At 41.4% G+C, this 22,071-nt stretch overlaps 1 protein-coding gene across 1 annotated transcript in view; it reads left to right on the top strand.

Annotated features, from left to right (window-relative positions):
• AGK (acylglycerol kinase) overlaps positions 1–22,071 on the top strand; it is a gene marked incomplete at both ends in the record, with an annotated part of 31,726 nt that extends 9,655 nt beyond the window's left edge. The window contains 12 exons of the mRNA XM_079549682.1: positions 625–700; positions 2,021–2,113; positions 3,065–3,097; positions 5,953–6,047; positions 7,680–7,749; positions 8,542–8,621; positions 10,802–10,859; positions 12,792–12,939; positions 14,019–14,116; positions 16,345–16,415; positions 20,112–20,196; positions 21,934–22,071. Coding sequence (XP_079405808.1) covers positions 625–700; positions 2,021–2,113; positions 3,065–3,097; positions 5,953–6,047; positions 7,680–7,749; positions 8,542–8,621; positions 10,802–10,859; positions 12,792–12,939; positions 14,019–14,116; positions 16,345–16,415; positions 20,112–20,196; positions 21,934–22,071 — 1,045 coding nt within the window. The remainder of the gene's footprint in view (positions 1–624; positions 701–2,020; positions 2,114–3,064; positions 3,098–5,952; positions 6,048–7,679; positions 7,750–8,541; positions 8,622–10,801; positions 10,860–12,791; positions 12,940–14,018; positions 14,117–16,344; positions 16,416–20,111; positions 20,197–21,933) is intronic.

Below are 22,071 nucleotides of genomic sequence, written 5' to 3'. Positions count from 1 at the left end.
TGATATATCTGATGTGGAAGTGCTTGGACATGTGTGCCTTTACACAAAACACCTATGACAAAAAATGCCTAGTGTTAATAAATTAAAGCCTCCAACTTTACATTTAAATCTCTCATATTTCTACTTCTAAGTAATTTATAGTTAACAGATAATTCTTTTACTATGGAGCTAAAAGCATTAACATGCACAAATCCTGTATCAGAAGGAGGCCAGAGAAAATTTTGCTTTTATATTTATTTAGTAATAAATAAAAGTAAATATTATTTTTAAAAAAGCATCTTTGTAAAAAACTTAATAGGATTTTTTTTTGTGTGCTTTTAAAGCCTGCTGCTCTGCATGTCATTACTTGTTTTTTGGGTTTTTTTTTTAGTATCTTTCTCTCTGGAGATCTTGTTTTGACTTTTAAAACTAATTTTGGAGAAAGCCAGACAACCTCCTGCATGTATTAAAACTGCAACAAGAAGCTGACATCTCAGACAGGAGGTTGTGTGCCTGATAACGTAAACTGTGTGCTCTGTTTTTAACTACTTTTCTTGTTGTTATTCAGTAATTACTTTTCTTTTGTTTTTTTTTTTCTTTTGCCACCCGACTGATGTCTACTTTTCCTTTGTTGTTTTCTTCTAGCAAGGCCAGGAACCTTTTTGAGAAAAATGCTGCTCCGATTTTACACCTGTCTGGCTTGGATGTAAATATAGTTACGGTAAGAACTGATAGGTTCTGCAAATAGAAATATAGCGTCTGCTTTGCTTTCTTTTCAGAAATTGAAGTCCAATTTTGGATGTATTTGAAATTCTCAGTTGTCTTGTAGGCATCTGCTGGGAGGAAATAATTACTGAGATTTTAAGAAGGTATTTAATCCTTTTAATTCACAGTTAATTTGCAAACTGTGTACTGAGTTGTAAATTTTCAGCTAAAGCAGTACATGTACATGCCTGACTGTCTAAAGCAGCCCTTCTGTAATTCATGTTTGAGAGAAAAATCTCTCAATACTTGACTGCTGGTTAGTGGTGCATGCCTGTTGCTGCTGAAATTATCAGTTCTGCTTCAACTTGCAGAATTCAGAAGCAAGGAGCTTTGACGTGCAGTGGAATTCTTCAAGTTAATTAAAAATAACTTTGTGTTTTCACCCTAAAAATTTCTCAGTGTATCCCCCGATAATTCATGGAAGCAGAACACTGAGCTGTAAATGGCTCAACTTAGCTGAGGGGGTTTCTTTGGAAAGAGAAAAAGTAAATGTGAAGGGGTCTCCATCTCTTTGCAGGTTTTTGTGGCTGTGATCTGTAGATTGTTTAGTACTCACTGTGTCCTGCAATATATATATACTTCTGTCTTGGAATATTTTTCTTAAGCTTCTGTTTAGTGTTAAGATGCTGTTTTTATTAATGCCTCTCTTTGATCATTGAAAACACATAGTCCCAGCTTAAGAGGAAAAAAAATGTTCTGCAAAAATTAAAAATTAATGCTTTTTAACTTCAGATGTGGAATGTGATCAAAACAGAGCTAGGCCACTGCTGGGCCTGGTATGTCCTTGCAAAAAGCATTCACTTTGCAGAAAACGGTTTGCTAGTTTAGAAAGCCAGCATACTCCTTCGTGCTAAACTGTTTTTAGCAGCTTTCCTAGCCTGCTGTTGGGCAGCAGCCCTTGATATAGCTGATTCTGTGCTTCAGGAGATGCACTCAATCACTTTGGCCTCTAAAGAGGCTTTTTTCTGCAAGAGTGGTTTGTTTGTGGGTTTATTTAAATGTAAAACTGTCCGCAAATTTGATTATTTCTGGATATTCTAAATCTACTAAATGAGAGCCTCATTAGGCTGTGTGTGTGTTTATTTTTTTACACTGTATTAGGCAGAGGACTGGTTTCTTAAGTCGAAGAAGTTTAAGAGAATGTTGTGTAAGAAGCGTGCCGTACTGTGTACTTATGTGAAAACAACTATTAAATAAATTGTATATGAAAAATACATACATATACACCCTAGAAATAATCACCTGATTTCTCATGTTTGAATTTCTGTTTCTTCAGACTGATTACGAAGGACAAGCAAAAAAACTGATGGAACTGATGGAAAACACAGATCTGATCATTATTGCAGGAGGAGACGGCACAGTACAAGAGGTATGGATGCAGCTTTGTCCTGGTTTGCTGAGAATTGTAGCAAGGCTGAGGGTGAGAAGACTGAGTGTATGTAATGTGGTGACAATATCACAGTAGTCATTAGTGGAGATTTGTCCATTTCCACATCTGTGTATTAAGTCACTGTTGTAACCTTATAATGTAAGAAAACTCCACTGTTTTTTATTTGCCTAAAAGTGATGATGGGAACAAGAGTGTTCAGCATAACTGCTTTCCAGAATTTTACTACACAATGAGAAAATTATGTGGGGAGAATTGTTTCCAACTTTTTCTTTCTGTGTAATGTAACTGTAGTGGTTTAATTTTCAGAGCTCATTCCTAGCCTGTCTGTATTTCTGAGGATGAACGTATGTTTTCTAAATGGGAATCAAATAATTTAAAATTTATATGGGAGCAATTGTAAGCATGGTATGCATTTAATAAATGTCTGTTGTCAAGACGATTAATGGCAAGAGCATACTGCCAACAGAACTAGGGAATACTCTCTTTCAAGGCAGGTTGTTTTTTACTAAAGCATTTCCTGGAATGCTAACTACTGACTTCATCAGGCAATGGCTAAATGAAATGCAGTGATTTTAAAATAAAGTGGTTGGAATCCATCTAGAAGTTTCTCCTGCCTTAAAATCAGTTATTGTTAATTGCACACTTAGCCGTGCTGTCCTTGCGTTTTGTGCAGGGCTGTCTTGGTGTATTCTGTGTTTAAACAGTTATGCTGGCATCAGTTGTGATGTCAGCACATACTCATGTGCACTCAACTCGGCTGTTTCTACCATGTTTGCATGCTGGATGTGTTTCCTTTCCTATGCAAGCAATAGTGAAAAAGAGTAGCTGCTTCTTAAATCTTTGCAAGAGATAAATATTATAATTTTTCATGGCTTTCCACTGTCACTGCAAACAGAATTCTCAGAGGTGAGCCTTTCTCATGTCTTCCAGGTCGTAACTGGGCTTCTTCGCAGAGCAGATGAGGTGAGGAAGAAAAGGTGTCTTGTGAATCCACTGTGATCTCTTGGTCCAACCTGGCTTCTGCAGATGTTGTTGCTTGCTGATACCATCTAAGTCATTGATGACTTAGATGAAGGGATTGAGTGTACCCTGAGTAAGTTTGCAGATGACACCAAGTTGGGAGGTGGTGTCAATCTGCCTGAGGGCAGGGAGGCCCTGCAGAGGGATCTAGATAAGCTGGATCGCTGGGCCGAGGTGAATGGGATGAGGTTTAACAAGGCCAAGTGTCGGGTCCTGCACTTTGGCCACAACAACCCCATGCAGCGTTACAGGCTTGGGGATGAGTGGTTGGATGATTGTGAAGAGGAAAGGGACCTGGGGGTGTTGGTTGATGCTTGGCTGAACATGAGCCGACAGTGTGCCCAGGTGGCCAAGAGGGCCAACGGCATCCTGGCCTGCATTAGAAATGGTGTGGCCAGCAGGAGCAGGGAGGTGATCATCCCCCTGTACTCAGCACTGGTGAGGCCGCACCTCGAGTACTGTGTTCAGTTTTGGGCCCCTCACTACGAGAAAGACATTGAGGCCCTGGAACGTGTCCAGAGAAGGGCAACGAAACTGTGAGGGGTCTGGAGCACAAGTCTTATGAGGAGCGGCTGAGGGAGCTGGGATTGTTCTGTCTGGAGAAGAGGAGGCTCAGGGGAGACCTCATTGCACTCTACAACCTCCTGAAGGGAGGCTGTGGTGCAAAAGGGTCTGGCCTCTTCTCCCAGTAATAGTAGGACCCGAGGAAACGGCAAGAAGTTATACCAGAGGAGGTTTAGGTTGGATATTAGGAGAAACTTTTTCTCTCAAAGGGTGGTCAGGCACTGGAATGGCTGCCCAGGGAGGCGGTGGAGTCGCCGTTCCTGGCAGTGTTCAAGAGGCGCCTGGATGAGGAGCTACGAGAGATGGTTTAGTGCTTGTGGTACTAATAGGAATGGGAGGGTGGTTGGACTAGATGATCTTGCAGGTCGTTTCCAACCTTGTGATTCTGTGATACCAAGACACTTTGCTGTGTAGTGAGTCAGCCCTGCTAACGTCCTGCAATACTTCCCGTTGTTCTTCATTTCCTTTCTCTGGGAGTACAATGGCTCTCAAGCTGTATCTCTGGGGAGTTTCCAGCAGGATTTGTTGAGAAGCCAAATGCACATCTTTCAGAGACCTACATGCTGTCTGTGTATGCTTTGTTTGGCACAAGTATTGGGCAAAAAATACAAGTTTTTCTTGTATTTGTACAGACTTGAAACTCAATTGGCTTTGCCCAAATATTGTTTTATGATTGGTTTGCTTTTTTTTTTCACGCAGTGAGACTCGCTGTGTAGATAGCTACAGAGAACTAATTGTAACCTCCCAAGGTGGAGCCCTCCAAATGGAAATGGAAATGCGAGAGATTTTTCTTTTCAGAGAGGGAGGATGGTGTTATTGAAGAAAGGAGGGGATCGTTGTTCCCAAAACCTTCTGGCAGGAGCTGGCAAAAACTCAACTAAATGATCCAGAGAAGATTCTGATGGTATCCTTGGCGGCTAGAATTGTATCTGTTTAGGCAGTTGCCTTGTCTGAGTGTGACAAGAGAAACTGCAGCTCTGCCAGTGTTTTTTGTGAGGTGCTAGCTGTATCCATTCCAAGACATCAGGTGTTCTTAAATTTAGTGTTGTTATAACTGACCCCTGAGATCTCTGTAATCTAAGGATTCTGGAAGAAACATTTTGGAAGCTTTACTGGCTAGTTATTTCTTTTGTATTTTTGTCTTATCTTGATGTAGCTCATGTTGATCTGCAGTAACATAGAAAATTCTGCAACCAGCACTATTTTGGGTGGAATACTGCCTTGTGTTATTGCCGTGTCACTTCATGTTTTTGGCACGGAAATTCTCCTTGCCCTTCATATCACTCTGTCCTAGGAGTAGAGACCTGCAGCTCCATCCCCTCGGTTTGTGCTCTGCTTCCCTTTCATGGATATGTCATGCCACTGTTGTCTAGAGCCTGTGCAAGTTGTTCTGAAAACATGGGTTCTACTAGCCAAGGGAACAGAGTATGAATGCATTTGCTGTGAGCAGCCTGTCTTCTGCAAGCTGTAAAGCAAAGCTGAAGATGAGCAAAGGACATTTGAGGTGTGTTAAGACTTGCAGGTGAGACAGAGATAACAAGGGAGGGCTGGTAAGCATGAAGTGAGAGTGATGTTGGTTAGCCAGCGTGGATTTGCAGTGCTGTGGCATTGCTGGTAGCAGCGCCCAGGAGGGAGATGGTATATTGTGATATGCAGTAGTTTACACTGATTCGCTGACATGATTCAAGAAGCACAGTTTATTTTCAGGTACGGTGTAATAACTTGCTCCTCCAGCAAGCCCTTTTGCTGAACTGAAAAATGACATGGTCAGTGAGTTTCAAAAATTAGACCTTCTGCTGCTTTGTGATTTGGATGCCAGAAGAATCAATTAATTTCCTTTTCTTAACTGAGAAAAGCTCTTTGCCATACAAGGTTACTCTACCAGAGTGGCATTTCTGCAGTGGTAAATGAGATTCAGAGCTTGCCCTGCATCTATCAGTATTAAGAAGGATGGTAGATTGCTGACAGAATCCATGCATTAGATAGGATCTGTGTGCCAACCTGCATGTAACAATTCTCGTAATGATTACAGAGAGCTCCTTTGCACCCAGTTGGCAGTGGTGGGTTCAGAGATTTGGATGCCGTGTTCTGAATCATTATGTATTACTGCCTCATTTAAGGAAGTGCCTGACTGCTTAGTGCCAGAGGGGTGATATCACACACAGCTGTGATCTCCACACAGAAAGCTTCATTCAGCTGATGCAAATGTTATTTTACTTCCCTTCTGTGTCCAGGCTGCCTTCAGTAAGATTCCTATAGGATTTATACCTCTTGGAAAGACCTGCACGTTGAGCCACACTCTCTACCCTGAGAGTGTGAACCAAGTCCAGTAAGTATTATGTGTTTCTGAAAGGTAGCTTTTGTTTGTTTCCAAGGAGCAGTGCTTCTTGTAGTTTGACACTTTCTTTTTCTTCTGTGTTACATGGAAGTTGGCAGTCTCTGGACAGAGCCTGATGATTCGGTTTGATATAAGATTGTTTTGTCCACTCCTAAACCAAAGTCTAGTCAATTAATCTTTCTTTTCCTCACACTTTGTTCCCTTTCAGTATTTCCTCCTATCATGCTAACAAATATATTTTTCCTTGCTACTGAAATCTGTTCGCTGTGGTTCTCCCAGTGACTAATTAGCATTCGTATTCACGGGACCCTTGCTGGTATCCCTCACACATAAAATCCACGAGCCAACTGGCATAACATCCTTCATTAACGCCACCAGAGTGCTTTGAAGCTCAGCGGGATGGACAAGGCTGCAATCAGCAGCAAAGATTAAAATAGTAATTTATATTTGAGTTCTAAAGAAGCTGTTTGAAATGAGCGATCTTTTTGTCCCCAGGTAATGAACTGTGCAGGTGATACTGCAGCATACTGGTGAAGCTGAAAGGAATTTGGTCAATAGGTTGCTGAAAGCTGAACCTGACTTAAGGATGTGGAAGCGATATTTTAAAAAGAAATACTTTGGTTCCTTTGTCACTATTAGAGCTATTCTTTGGAGTGTAGGAATTGCAGAGATATTGCAGAAAGGCAGGAGCTAGGAGAAAAGAAAGACTGAGAAAGAAACAGCTTCCTTCTCTGTCTCAGTATCCTAAGCCTGATGAAGCCAAAGGCAGTTTCACTTGTTGATTCACCCACATGACACTGGGTTGGATCTGAAAACTGTTTGGCTTGGTTGTTTTCCAGCTGAAACAGTGGAATTAAGCAGTGTGGAATTTAAATTTTACCCAATTTTGTTTAATTAGAGAGAAAAAAAAAAAAAAGAGGTTTCAATGAAATACATGCTTCAAAGCCTGAGTATAGAGATTTCTTTTGTGAGCAAGAGCACTTTGGTTACAAAGTCACTAGTGCTGCTTTTTGTGAGAAGAAATAAGGCAGTATCTTAGTTAATGTCCCCGACATAATGGAGGCCAGAACAAAATGACCACTGCTAATAGTGCTAATAGCTTTAAATTGTTTAAGAACTTCAAAATATTTTAATGTACCAAGGTAATGCAGTCCCAGACATGGGTCTCGTGCTGACCCTTCCCTCCTAGGTTGTTACCCTTGCCACCAATGAAACTATTTTTGGATCCTTAATACGTATCCAAAACAGCAGCTAACAGAGTTGCTGCATTGAGGTTACACAGAGTTTGTAATCTGGTAGATTAGCTGAAGAAGGAGTAATGTCTCTGCAGAGTTTAGGCTGGGGACTTTTGCTTTTCTGGTCTTTGCTGTTTGTTAGGATGCCTTTAGGCTTTGTTAGGCTTTGTCACAGCTTGCACCCACCTGGTTTGCTTTCTGATTTCAAGGAGGAGCAGCACTTTGTCAGAATTCTTTTCTCAGGGCTGCATAGGTTTTTCAACAAGAAAAAGCCCCACAAGGATGGTAGTGGAGTCTGCTGGGGAGGGGGGGAAAAAAAAAAAATGTTTTTAAAGTTTATTCCTTCTGCCTCCCTGTTTGTTTTCCTTCTTTCCTGTTTGTTTTGCAGACATATTACTAATGCTACCTTGGCCATTTTGAAAGGAGAGACAGTTCCACTTGATGTGTTGCAGATCAAGGTAAAAACATCTGCTTGTTTGGCACCCAACATTCCTCAAGCTTTCCTATTCTTGCATTGTTCTGTTTAAATAGACTACTTTTCCTCTGTGTCGTGCTGCTATGAATTTTGGCTTATCCTATCAGCAGTCCTGTTGGCAGTCATTTCTCCACTGTATGCTATAACACAGCCTAATCTAAAATGGAGAAAATACTTGGCTGAATGGCTGAATATATTCTGGGGGAAGTTAAGAGAGTTTAGATGAATGCAAAATTTAACTAATATTTCTCTAGAAGTAGTGAGAGATAACAATAGCGGTCTCAGCTGATTTAATAAATTCATGTGTATTGCGGAATTAATAACTTTCTTTTTCAAACTGAAAGATGTGAAATGGGAAGACGTTTGGCTGTGCTCAGTGTGGTTTTTTTTAGCATCTATTATTTTTCAGTTATGTTGTAGAACAGACATTTCTGCAGCAAGAACTTAGTGTTGCTGTGTGAGAACACCTTGCTCTTAGCTGACACTATCCGCAGAATGAAATGGCTATTGCTGGGTGTGCAGTCAAACTCAGTCAACCCTTTAAAAAATTCATGTTTTATATTTCTCGCTGGAAGTAAATGGAATGTGTAACACTTAAATTCAGGTTAACCTTTGTGGCTGTTAGCTATTTATCATGCCTTTTCTGTGAAATTTCTCTTCTGGGATTAATCAGAATTCAGGTTCTGTATAGAGATGAAATTTCTCTGCTTTCAAAAAACAAAGTTGGAAAAAAGATCAGAGAATGCAGTTTTGCACTTCTAAATTTTCTTTACAGGGAGAAAAGGAACAGCCTGTGTTTGCACTGAGCGGTTTGAGATGGGGATCTTACAGAGATGCGGGAGTTAAAGTTAGCAAGTAAGAAAACATCATTTTTGAAGCATCTTGTCTAAAAAATAACCCTCTGTTGTTGCAAAGAAGCCTTTTTTGAATGTAGGCATTTGACAGGCAGAAGCACCAACTCTTCAGATTAAGCATTACACACGAGCGTAAAACATTTCAGGGTTTTTGTCATTTGAAATAAACATGTAGTTAGTGCTGACCGATTTTTAAGGTAATTGCTTTCCTCTTGCCTTTTGGTGCCCATTTCTGGACCTTTGTTCAGATAGCATCAATGGAAAAAACTCTCCCTTGAGTAAAGTCTAAGTAAAGTGACGGACTGTTGTTTTTCATCAATTGCCAATGAAAAGATGGAGAGATGTTCAAGACCTGCCTGGATGCCTACCTTTGCGACCTGGTGTAGGGAACCTGCTTTGGCAGGGGGGTTGGACTCGATGATCTCTGGAGGTCCCTTCCAACCCCTACAATTCTGTGATTCTGTGTGATTCTGTGATTCTGTAACTCAGTTCCAACAAGGGACATCAGGTGCGGTAGAAATGCCCTTCAGCTCCTGCCAGAAATGACGTGGACCATACTGCCTGATGACGGTTTTCTGAATGCTAAACTAATAATTGTTGGGTTTTATCCAAGTGGATGTTTGACATGCCACTGTCTGTGTGTATCAAATTACTGGCATTATCTGGTGAAGGAGCAGCAGGGCCAAATCAGCTCATTCCTCAGACTGCCATAGAAGAATTACAGGGCAGGGTGCTGCTGACCACTAAGTAAATACGATATGTTTTGTGAATGAGCTATCTGCAAGGAAGCAGAAGATAGCTGACCTCTGGCAACTGGCAGGTGATTAAGTAGGTTTGAGAGGTGATGTGGGGTAGGAAAGATGCAGTAAACGGCCTGGGTGCTTGTCCTTGAGAAGCATGGGATATGCCTGGTTGCTTGTGTGGGTGCTGAGTTGGCTATGCTGCGGGCTCTCCTGCTAATTGCAACCCCAAGACTAAGGAAGTGCACTTCTCTCCTCTCTATGTTCTTATTAGGCTTCCCACCTATGCCCTATTTTATACCAAGTGTCAGCCTTTGCATCTTTTCCTGCAGCAGCTGCATTTCATAGGAGTCATGAACACCATGTGGGAGACTTGGCAGCACCTTTTGTACTTGGGGCAGTGTGAACGACTACAAACCTCATTTCTCCATGAATGTTTTTGAATGCCCAGAAAACACGCCCAGCTTGGGAAGCGCTTTAGCCACAGTTGAATGGAGGCTCAGCAAGCTTGGGTTAAGGACCTGTGTCCTTGTCCTCTTTTTATACTTCTCTCTAGGTGTACTCATTTGATCCCTGACAAACTGGATCCCTGACATGGAATACTGGGCTAAGTGAAATTTTAGTGTTCCAGTAAAGCTGAAAAGAGAGTACCTTCTACAAAGAGAGCTGAACTGTAAGCCACGACTCTAAAAATGTGCCTGGTTATCCGTAAGCTAAGCACTGTTCTGGTGGATGCATAGTGCTGAGTGTTACGTTTTTGAGGATTTGTTGTTTTACGGACAATTTCATGGCTTAATGGAAGTGGTGTGACTGCTGCACACTCTAGTAGTTAATGATAGCCTTACAACTTCGGTGTTGTTGAGCTGATGGTGCTTAGTGTACGTTGTTGGCCTTTTGTGGAAGACGGTGATCAAAATTTGCACCAAGCCTACCTCAGTATGGTCATGTCTTTAGATTCTGTACTGTATTTTGTGACTGACAGGATTTTTATTTTGTAAAACACTGATTTAGGTGTGAGAATACTTTGGGGCAAATGAATGTTTTTCCTGTTCTGATCTCTTGCTGCTGATTTTTTTTGGTTGCTTGTTTCCTCCAACTTAATTCTTCATTGCATATTGTAGAGATGCATCTCACCAACTGATAAACCACAAACCTTAAAATTAGTCCCAGCTGTGTTGCCTAACTAGGTAAAATTCTGCTACTCAGATGTCAGGCACCCTGTAGGGAAGATTTTATACTGCATGTTGGTGATCCGTAACTCAAGAACGGAATGTCACTGCTAAGCTGCTGGTGTGTAGAAACTTGTGCTATCACAAAGCTAAAGACTGTAGGAGAGCACTAACTTGGTAAACAAATCTATGTGCCCTAACTTCATACAAGGTTTCTCCTTCTTCCAATATCATCTGGATATCTTAAAGAGTTTCTTCTGTTCTTTTTTCAGGTATTGGTACCTAGGGCCTCTGAAAACCAAAGCAGCTCACTTTTTCAGTACGTTAAAGGTAAAAAAAATGACTGAGGAATTGTGGGAAAGTGTGATTGATGATTGTGTAGCTTCGAAATGAAAAGACTGACTGCTTTGTACACGTTATCTGCATTCTTTTCTGAAATTCTGGTAGCAATACAAAATGGGAGCGAAACTTCACTCATTGGAAAACGTAGCAGTTGTTAAAAATTTCTAACTTACGAAGAAATGAAGGGGAGGCAGATTACCTCTGCCTTACAAAAAATCTTTTCTAAGAATCTGTTGCTGCAAGATCACCAGAGGGAGCCAGTAACCACCTTTGAGCTGGAGAGTAGTAGTGGTGCTGAACATAGCATTTGACATGTTCTGTCACCTTTTCTAGACAGTATTTCTTATGATAACACTTATGATTTATTCATCTGGCAGAAGTTAAATTTATGATTAGACTGCTCATGAATGTTGATAATCAGTTTTCCATATGTAGCAAAATGAACATGAAGATTCGGAGCTTATATCTCACCTTTATCTTGCTTAAAATTGACCCTAGAAAGATGAAAATTTACTTGAGGGGCAAGGAGCTTTCTCTCAGGTGCCTTTCACTGCTCTCTGAACATACAAGGAGCCTCATGAAAAGGCTGTGAGGATACCCAGAAGCTGCCATGGTAGATGAGATCGTGCAGCCAAGGAGTTAGACTGTAATGTATTCATGAAAGATCTCCCCCTGCTTTCCCATCCCCAAGGGATTTGAGATGATGATTCTGTATGCTGATATTCTAAGGAGAAATTTGTTCTTCACCTCTCTCCAGCCCCTTTCTCACTTTTATTAAGGCCTCAGTGAGTGGCAGTGATAGTGAGTCTCACTGGTGAGTTATTCATTCTGCATTTAAAAGATCTGTTTAACCTGCTGAAGGTTAAAGAGAAATGCTCACTTTTTTGGTATTAAGAGAAAAAAGTTTCTACCTGATCTCCCCCAGTTGTATTATCCATTGCTTTATGTGCCTCTTATGTTACCATTTTGTTAATTTCTATAAGAAATGGTCCCAGTCTGCTGAGTGTAATCTTTTTCAAGCTTGTCCTTGCTCCTGTGCACTGTGTCTTTGTTGATTTTGCTGCAGCTGTCCTTGGAAATGGAAATACATTTTAAAAAGAAATTGTATTATTTCATCCATAAGTCCTTGTTTTAAGTGTTTCACAAATTAGTTTTAAAACAAAGTGAGAGCAAATAAACTTTGTCTCTAGTGTCGGTGTCCGTGAGCTTTCAGGAGCTAAGGTTCTGCTGTAGCTCATCAATTTCTGGCAGTAGAATCTGAAATTTCACAGAGAATATAGTGTTATTTTATTTCCTCAGGTGCTCTATAAAGCTCAGCTGACTTGTCCTAAGACCTGTTGTGTACTCTGCAAGCACCTGACTATACGGTCAGATCTTGATTTTTTGAGGTGCTGAGGAGCAAAAGCCTGCCGGATTTGGGTGCCCCTTGGCTTGCACACAGCACTGTTGTCTTTGCCTCGTGGCACTGGGCAACACTGTGAAGCTGAGCTGCTTCTTGAGGTTACCTTTGTGCTATGCAGAAAGCACTTGCACTTTCAAGCCTTCATGTTGACCTTCCAGTTTGGATTGTTTCCCACAGCCAGAAGCAGCTGTGTCACCTTGCCACACATCTGCAGCAAAGAAAACATCCCTTTACCCTCTCCTTATAGAGGGGAAAGTACCTCACTGCTGTGTAGGGAAGAAGTAGATCAGTAGACTTGGCAACTGTGAGTACCCTTTCTCAAGCTGCAGAGATGTAATCTTATATGAAGCTAGAGGCCAAGAAGTAGACTAAGGCAGTGGTAGCTCTGAAGTAGTGCTTGTGATCACAGGGTGAATAGGCTGTAGGAATCAGCAGAATAAACAGGAGGTTCTCAACAAAAGGTCCTCTGTCTTTTGTTTGTTTTGTTTTTGTGGTTTTTTTTTCCATGTAAATCCAAGGAATGGCCTCAGAAACACCAAGCTGCTCTCATGTATTTGGGACCAACTGAGAGACCTCCAGAGGAGCCAGAGGAGAAGCCATCCAGGCCTCCTTTGTATGTGAGGCTTTACAGACGGCTTCGCTTATACTGGTCACCTCCACGAAAAGGTGAGATGTGTGTGTTACAGTATGAAGTCACAGGCAGCCTTTACTTATCTAATAGTTCAGAGCTGTGGATTGTTTTACCTTTTTTTTTCTCCTTAGTTTTTTTCTTCTCCCTTGTGTCTGTCCCTTTCTCTGCTTTCCCTTTCCCTTTCTCTGCTTTTCTCTGACTTTCCAAAAAATTATTGCAATTTCAGCATTGACTTTGTCAAGATACTTAAGTGATGTTTTTCAGAAATAGAATTAGAAAGTATTTGTGGCTTCTTAAGTAGAAATGCATTTGTAAAAAACTCATTGTGTTCACTGGGCTCACAGTTGCTTGCCACTGAAGTATCTCTCTCTCCTTCTTCATGGGGAGAAAGGAGCATCTTTTATTTTTCTTTGTGGAAGGAAAGATTTCTGAGACAGAACAGCGAACATTACCTAAAACAGGAGGCAGTAAAACTTGAGGCTGTGCAGAAGCCTTAAGTTTTTCTTAGTACCTCACTTGGAAACCCCAGGCATAAATTCCCTTCTCTGTGTTCTGTGAGCCACTCTGGAGAGGTTAGCTAGGCAGTTTTCGTGTTGCAGAGTGCAGAAGAAGAGGAATGTGCATGTGCAATATGTAATGATGCAACCTCAACTGGTGCTTCCATTCCTCCTAGAGGCTAGAAGAGGGGATTCAGATAGAGGCATGGACTAAGTGACACTTTGGGAGAGCTAAACCCTGGAGTTTTTTCCTGAGTATATGTTACCACGGCATCCTGAACATTGGCTATCCTGGTTATTTTTTGGTAGCTGCACTAAATGTTCCTGTAATACTAGTCTAGGAAATTGGTTAATCCCTGGGCATAACAATTCACAGGGCTGCCAGATAATATGCTTGATCGTCTTTCCTGCCACTGTGTGAACACCTGTGGTTTGTTTTTTTTTTTTTTCCTTCAGTACTTTCAAACTTTTGATGTTTGAAAGAAAGAAAGCTAGTGGTCACAGTGGGTCAAAGTGATTTTTGTGGCTGGCATTGATTTTTTGTACTTCTCAGCAGTGAAATGATGATCTTTTTAAGTAAATTTCCCTTAATGTTATCTTCTGTATTGGCTTCATAGAAATCCCCAAGGAGGTAGCCCCGGAGGACTGGCAAGAACTGAAGCTCTCCACCGTTGAGCTTTCCATTGCAACTCAGAACAGACATCTTGATCTGACAGTAAGACCATCATATTTCACTGGATTCCAAATGCTCCCTGCCCACACAGTTTTCTTTTATTGCTGAACTCCCATTCTTTTGTCTTCATAAGTAAAGCAGTACCCTGTGCAAGTTGAGGCCCATAACTGAGTCTAAGAAAGGGCAAACCAGAGCTGGTATAAAAGCTCTGAAGACTTCTATAAAACAAATGCAGTATAATCAGGAAGAATCTGTGTAACTGGAAGGTTTCATTAATCCAGCAGAAGTTTTAGCATTACTCAGGAGGAAACAAGGCATCAGAATGGATACTCCTTCCCTTCTCAACCCATGGGAGAGGGGAAATCAGATATAGAAGTTTTATCAGTGAGTGTTGGAGTGCAGCTGTGAACATGAATGTTTGCCTAGAAATATGGCTTCTTCTCTCCCTTCCATCTTGCAGAGCAAAGAATTAAGAAAAAATGGCACTAAAGAAAGGACAGGGGCTAACAGTGAATTAGAGGACAGGAAATGTGGGTGGTTGTGGAAGAGCAGAACAAGGGAGCAAGGGAACCATTTCTGTGATAGCTTTCTGTCACGTCCTGCCCATAAGGCTTATGCTCTCCATTGAGTGCTTTAATTACCCGTCTTTGGCTTATGTCTGTGTTTTGGTGCAATGTCATTGCTATGAAAGCTTTTTGGGTAGATGCCAGTCTTTAATTCTGCCGGAGAATTGTAGCACAGCGATCCCTTTCTCTACATGTCTTTCTCTTGGCTGCAGGAAACCACAGCCGCTATCCCAGACTGACAGGAGGTGATGGACTTTCTGCATTGTGTTTCTTATGCAGAATTCAGGCTCTTTAAGAAGCTGAAAATCTGAGTTATGTTGATAGATTATCCTTGTACAATCAGGCATATCCATGTAGAATCGTGCTCCCTGTGTTTTCCTTAGCCTGTACTACATAAATGTTAGTTTCTTCTCCATCAGTGATTCACGATTTGTGCTGCCAGTGTCCTAGTAATGGTAGAAACAAGGCTGACCCTACCAGGGTATTTTTTTCTTTACTGATTTCCTGATGTTCCTTGGACAAAATATCCCTTGTATAGATGTCCCCTGACTCAGTAACATAAAGTGAAAAAGACCTATCAGGAGCTGAAAAATCTCATTGCCACAGACTACCATTTACATTCCCCCCCCCTCCATTTTTTTTTCCCCTTATGTCTTCAAGTTGCGCTTTAATACTTTTATTTAACAAAGAAGCAGCGTAGGATTCTCTCTCATTTCTCTTGCACATCCCAGAGAAATAGGTGACTTCCTATTAGGGTGGTTATACTTCTCTGTTTCTAGAACTGGATGTATCTTGATCTTACATCTTTTTTTCTACTGATAGGCGCTCTGTGTATCTGCCTTTGAATCCTCCTCTAGAAGCTGTTATCCCTGCAGCCATCAAAGCTGAATCACAGTACTGTCAAATGGACATCAGGGCATATCTGCTAAGTACTGCCAGCCAGTATTGTCTGTCTTTCTCACTCATGCCTAGGCTCTCCTGTGAAGCTGATAAAGCTATACAGGTGCAGCTCAGGCATTGACAAACTTACCTCTGCAAATACAGCAAAGCAATGAAACAAGTTACACTGCTGAATGCATTTGGTTTTACTTTTGACATTTTGATTGCATCTGTGCTAGGACTTTTGCCAGAGCAGAAATGTTTTCTTTAATTAAAAAACTAAGTATGATTTACATCTTAATCAAAAGTTCCTTCTCGGCAAAAGCTTTAATGTCTACTTAGTTTAAAGACATGCTGCTAGTGGAAAAGTAACTAAGTAAGGAATTTAAAGGAGTGATAATGAGAGCACTTTAATTTCCAATTTATATTCGTTAAAATTCTCTTACTGTAGTGTTTGGTGGCCAAATGCGGCATCGTTATACCACTGCTTGAGGTCATGAAAGATCCACTGATCAGAAATCTCTGTGAACAGATGTAACCCAACAGTCTCTAATAAGTGTGCAAAACATAATAAGAGCCAAATTTGTGAGTCATTATTTCAGTTCTTACGGTGTTTATTGAATAATCTTCAGTGAAAATCTGTTCTCTGTAATTCTTAATCTGTGTCCCTCGGGTCAAGAAAGGAGAAAAGGAAGGAAATGCATATTTTGTCTCTTCGAGTGGGACAAAGAGCTGGGTATTTTTTGTAGCGTATTTAAGTACCATGAGAGTGGCATTTTGAAATGTTAGCTGCTTCATTTCTGAATCTTCTTTTTTTTTGCTCAGCGCACTGAAGACTTCATGAATATTTGCATTGAAGCAGATACTGTCAGCAAAGGGCAGTTTGTGAACAGAGGGTGAGTATGGGAACACTGTAAATAGATGCCCAAATCTCTGTACAAGTCAGAACACTGATTTTTGGGGGAATATGTTATATTTCTGTCTGATTTTCTGCTGTAAAACTCTGCAGCAGAGGTCATCGGTCAGTGATGCTTCGTGGAGATTGCTTCATTCTTTAAAATTCTTACAGATTTTTCTTTTTTTTGGAAATAAGGCAGATCAGTCTACCTTGAGTTCTTCCTGGCTTCCCAGTTTCCTGTACCTTTCATCTTTCTCTCCACTGGTACTAGACGATGCTACTTGGAAAACACCATCATAACCAGTGTTTTATAGGCAACCGAAAAGACTAAGTCCAGAATCTTTTACCTCTAGCTGCTTGGTGGTTTAAGAGCCATAGAGCTGATAAGCTTGTACTAGTGGTACCTGACATTTCTGAACTCTGATAAGACACAGCTTTTAAGTGAAGGGCTCCCTTTGCTCAGCAACTCCTCAAACATATGAGATCTGAGCTTGAACAGCTTTTGGAAGATGTGAATTTATAGAAGGACTGTAAGCAAAAGTGTCGTATGCGGAGCAGGGAGGCTGCAGGTGTGGAGAAGCAGCACACAGAGAAAGAGTGAGCAGACATTTCTTTCGTAGGTTTGGGGTGTTGTCATGTAATGTGATTGTTCCTCTGCTCTCACCAAATATCAGTCAGAACTGCTTTTTCCAGCTCCTCCATGCCGTCCCACCAGCAAATAAACTGCATCTTCAGTGTGGTTTTTATTACCAATTGGTTTTCTTACTGAATCTAAGGCTGCTCTTCCGTATGACCATTTTTTTCCTCATACCATTTTCTAGGCATAGGGCCCCCTCTAGTGAAATCAGGTGGAATACATTTTTTGAATACATTCTTCACCTGATTGTCATCACTCTAAGAATTCCTGCGTGTGTGTCTTGTTTGTGATATTAATAGCAGAAGTGGGCCCCGTATTTGAGCATCCCAAGAGCCTCAGTGGGAATCAGGATGCCACCTGCAACTGCTTTTAGGTTGTATGAGCCACGTGGACCGTGTGTGCTTTAGACTGAGATGTTTGCTTTAAAGATTACAGAAAGGAAAGGAGGAAGAGCAGTGAGGGAAGTGTGGCCTCTTAAGGGGAAAATGAAGGAGACGTTGCTCCCAGAAGAAATGTGGATGGCTTTGGGTGATGTATAGTTGGGGTGTTTGTCTGTACACCCAGTGCACAGTATCCCCCATGTGAGTTGGACATGGTTCACACAGCAGTGTGTCATATTTTTTCTGACTGGATGTACACTGCTGTGCAGAAAAAGCTTCTGATGAGCAGTGATGTGCCCTGCTAGCTAGCTCCTCACAACTTGGAACTGCTGTTCAACCAAAGCTCAGAGAGCTCTGCCCAAAAGTTTGTAAGTAACAACAAAAGAGAAGGAGGAGGTGTATGTGTTGGGGAGCAATGGGGGAACCCAGTTACTCCTACAGAGAAGAGTCTAAATAGAAATAAAACACTGCTTTTTCAAGGCAAAATCGAGGTGCTCAGAGCAGATCTCTGCAGAATGCCCCTTGGCAGTTTGGTTTGAAATCAAGCCCTTATTACAGGTTCCCTATTACCCAGCACCAATAGAGTTTGCCTTTGGAAATGTACAAAGAAGCCATTTGCTTGTTTGTTTTGTTGTTAAAGCACCTCCACCAGAATTTGGAGGAGTTGGAAAGGTTTTAGAGAAACTGCCATATCAGTATGGGTATCCAGGTTTTTTTTTTTTTTGCATCAGAGCACTGCAGAGCAGCTGTTATTGCATCTCAGAGAAAGGAGCAGTCATCTTAGGTGTATATAAGTGCTTTCCAGCCGTGGATCAGATTTGCGTGGACAAGAGCATCGCTGCAGGAGTAGAGCTGATAGTTAAGATGGGGTGGAGAAGGAGCAGGCAAATACACAGTAGTGCATACCAGAAAGTGCTGGAGGGAAGGAAAGATGGGAAGAGTAGCATGAGTATTCCCCACCCTTATAGCCAGCTTCTATTCTTTGTGTGAAAGCATGGAGAGGGGGCACTCCAGGGGATGACTGCAGTGACCAGCAGCAGTGTAAAGACTCTTATTTTTATTATAGAATTTTACATTGGCTGCTTCTGGAGACAAGAACTAGATTAAACCTATCTGTTATCTACAGTAGGTTTTCCTTGCCTGTATTTTTGTAGTTCAGTGTATGGAGTGAGATTTAAATGCATTGAAAATATTGCTATTGGACTTTCTTTTCTTACTCCTGTTTTCCTTAGCTATCTTGTCTCATATAAGGAGCTGAATCAAATGATCCTTTCTGATCTTCACCAAGAGAGTGGTGAGGTGCTGGCGCAGCCTGCCCAAGGAGGTTGTGAATGCCCTGTCCCTGGAGGTGTTCAAGGCCAGGTTGAATAGGGCCCTGGTCAGCCCAATCTAGTATTAGATATGCAGGTTGGCAACCCTGCATACAGCAGGGGGTTTGGAGCTTGACGATCCTTGAGGTCCTTTCCAGCCCAAGCCATTCTATGATTCTATGATCCTTTCATACAGGATCACTGGAAAGGCAGATGCGGCAAGTCTCCTTTGACCATTCTTTAGTTATGTGTATTGTCTCTGTTGTACTAACTTTGATCCCATAATTGCGTTTATGTAGATCCTCATTTACCCTTGTGGATCAAATAATCTTGCTCACCTGAGTACAGTAAGTAGGACCTTACATGTTAAACTTTGAGCAGGTTAAACCTTACATAGGGAATCTTGCTGCTTATTTGTACAGCACTGTATAAACTGTATAATTGCATGCCATCAATGATTTATCATTTATATTGCCAGGGGGATGTTTAATTCCCTCACATTCATTCATTAATCTTTTAGCATATACATATTGGATTAGAACAAACTTTTTGTAGTTAATATTGCTCCTGTCTCTCCCTGCCCTTTCCTTTGGTGTCTGAGGTTTTCTTCCTTTGTCCTTCCATTATTCTCTCCTCTTTCAGCCTTTTATGCTCTTTGTCTGGGATTTTCTGTGATTTTAAGAGAAACTTGCATTTCTAGGGTATGGAATATTTGGTGTATAGGGTGTTTCTGATGTGCTTTTAGGGCTTGTTTTCCTGGACAAGATGAAATTATTTAAATTACTGCTTTGTTAAGTCCTCATAATGGACAGAGTTGCTTGGGACAGCTGATGTTGTTTATCTGAGAATATCTATGTGTGATAATTGTGCTGTGCTTGAGACCATGCAGCTCTGCTGTCCCCTTAGCTATCTGTGTGTTGCTGTCTGTCTGCACAGGGACCAGAAAGAGGGGTGGGGTGCATTCTATTTGTTGTTGTTGTTGTTGTTGTTAAGAGTTTATTAGGTTGTAGGTAAGTGCATGGAATTTGAGAAGGCAGTCATCCACTGTGGGCATTGCATCGTTCAGCATATAAGTGAGGAGCACAAGATTGTGCTATAAGAGTATATTCAAATTTATTCAGTGAACCTCAGAGCAGAAGTTGGTTGGAGGCTGTCAGTGCATACTGAGACGTACTGACTGCAGCAGAAGGGGCAATCTGTATTTTATTTTTTCACAGTTAAGCTCAGAAGTATTTGTATACATATATATAACCTTCAGGTTTGTCAACTGCATAGTGATTTACAAACCCATAGCAATGTGTCAGCTCTAAAGGTAGCTGCTTCTAAAGAACCTTCTCCATAGCTCACCTCTCTTTTGATTGAAACAGAAGTCAGAAGATGCGTGATCCACATATGTGTCCTGAGGGCAGTCAGTGCATCCAAGCCAGCAGATGCATCTTGCAACTTCCAGAGGTGAGAAGTTAAGGGAATGGGGAAACTTTGTAAATTCGCTTCCTAGTTCCACATGATACTGCACATCAGGAAATCCTTACTCCAGATCTGGGAGGTTGAGTATACTGTTGATGAGACACTGTTCCTCAGCGCAGCATCTCGGTCTCCAGCCAGGAGGCACATACAGAAATTACAACCCAAGTGGTTTGTGAACTAGTGGGGGAGTTTTGTTCAGCCATGAAATAGACAGCTCCCCAGAACTGTCATGTATACAGCACTGGAGGTTGTAAAGGATCTCTTATTCAGATGCATTGAATAGTCACACCTTCACCACTGTATTGAAGATAGAATTCCTCATCTACATTTTACACTAGAAGGGATTGTGCCATAGAGAAGATAAATGTCAGCATCTTCATGTAGACAAAGTAGGAAGAGGAAAGGCAATGGGGCTCTGGTCAACACAGGGAAGTGTCACTAAACCTTGAATACATCAGGCTGAAAAAGAAGCCAAAATTGTGTCTGCCTGAGTAGTTTAGGTTAGTCTGGTGTTACCTCTTAGAAGGGAGTGCTGTTGCAGCCTTGGAATGGCTGTTTCTTGGTTGTGCAAGGGCATTTCGTCAATCTCATGGATCATTTCTATCTTCAAGGGCCTTCATACCATTTGGAAAACAAATTTCATGTTAAGGGAGAATAGAACACGCCAAAAAGTGAAAAAAATCTTTATCTGACAAGTGAAAATCATGGATTATGTAATCATTAGTCAGCACTGTAATATTTACATCAAGTTAGTATTGTGGCAATCTTGTATTTCTGAAAGAACACTCTGGAGTCTGGGCTAAATACAGATGAGCCATTGGTAGGGGTTGTGGTATAAAATCAGCTCTTCATACTACAAGCTGAGACCTTCGGAGTATTTGTGCACGCCACAGAGCAGTGTTGTTTTATGAATCCTTGATCTAGAGCTGATGAGGGAACTGGAGACAGCTCAGGCAAGTCTCACCAGTTCTGAGGATATGCTGACCAGGTGGACTGCTATAGCTCTGTGATTTAACAGGACCTATGCTACTTTCTTCTAAGCTCCTTTGACGTACCAGCTCATCTGGAGCTAGTTTAAGGATCAAAGTGGCAGCCTTGCCTAGAGTCAACGAAGTGCGTGCTGAGCAGACACCAGATTTGTGCAGATAAAGTCAACCTGCCATTTTGATGAACAGTTTTAATCATTGGTGACTTTATCAGCATTAAAGTAAAAGCTCAGGAAAATTCTGCGGAGTAAATCCTGACCTGTGTGAAATACTTTGCATCTCACATTTCAGATCAATATAGTAAAGCAATACCAAAAGGTGTTTGCAACATGGATTTAATAGGAGTAATTTAACAGGCTCCTCTGCAGATTAGCTTGTGTCACCACTGGCAGACCAAGAAGAGCCAAGCACATATAATATAGTTCCAACAGCAAAGAGTCTTTCGGTATAAACAGTGTGGGTCATTAAATCTTCCTAGCATTTAATTATCACCAATTAACAACTCACTGAGCTAACATTACACCACAGACTCTTATACATTCCGTGCAGTGAAGAATAACTTTCTCTGCATAGTTGAGACCAAAGGGGCTGGAAGGCATGGGGAGGCTGTCACCTTGGTTAGCCCCCAGCTAAGTGTTGAACTGTAGTCAATCAGTAAAATCAAGTCTCAGTATTACAGCATTGCTGAAATAACGTTTGCTGCTTAGCCCTGACCAGTACTGTTATCTGTACACAGGGCACTGAGGGATCCTTTGGCATTGATAACGAGGAATACGAAGCTATGCCTGTGGAGGTGAAGCTGTTACCCCGGAAACTCCGGTTCTTCTGTGATCCCAGAATGAGAGAGCAGATGCTCCGTGCAGCCGTACAATGA

Source organism: Tetrao urogallus (genome assembly GCF_951394365.1).
Source record: "Tetrao urogallus genome assembly, chromosome: 1".
Taxonomy (NCBI): domain Eukaryota; kingdom Metazoa; phylum Chordata; class Aves; order Galliformes; family Phasianidae; genus Tetrao; species Tetrao urogallus.
Note: the sequence above shows the minus strand (reverse complement) of the source record. Positions and strands in the feature narration are given on the sequence as shown.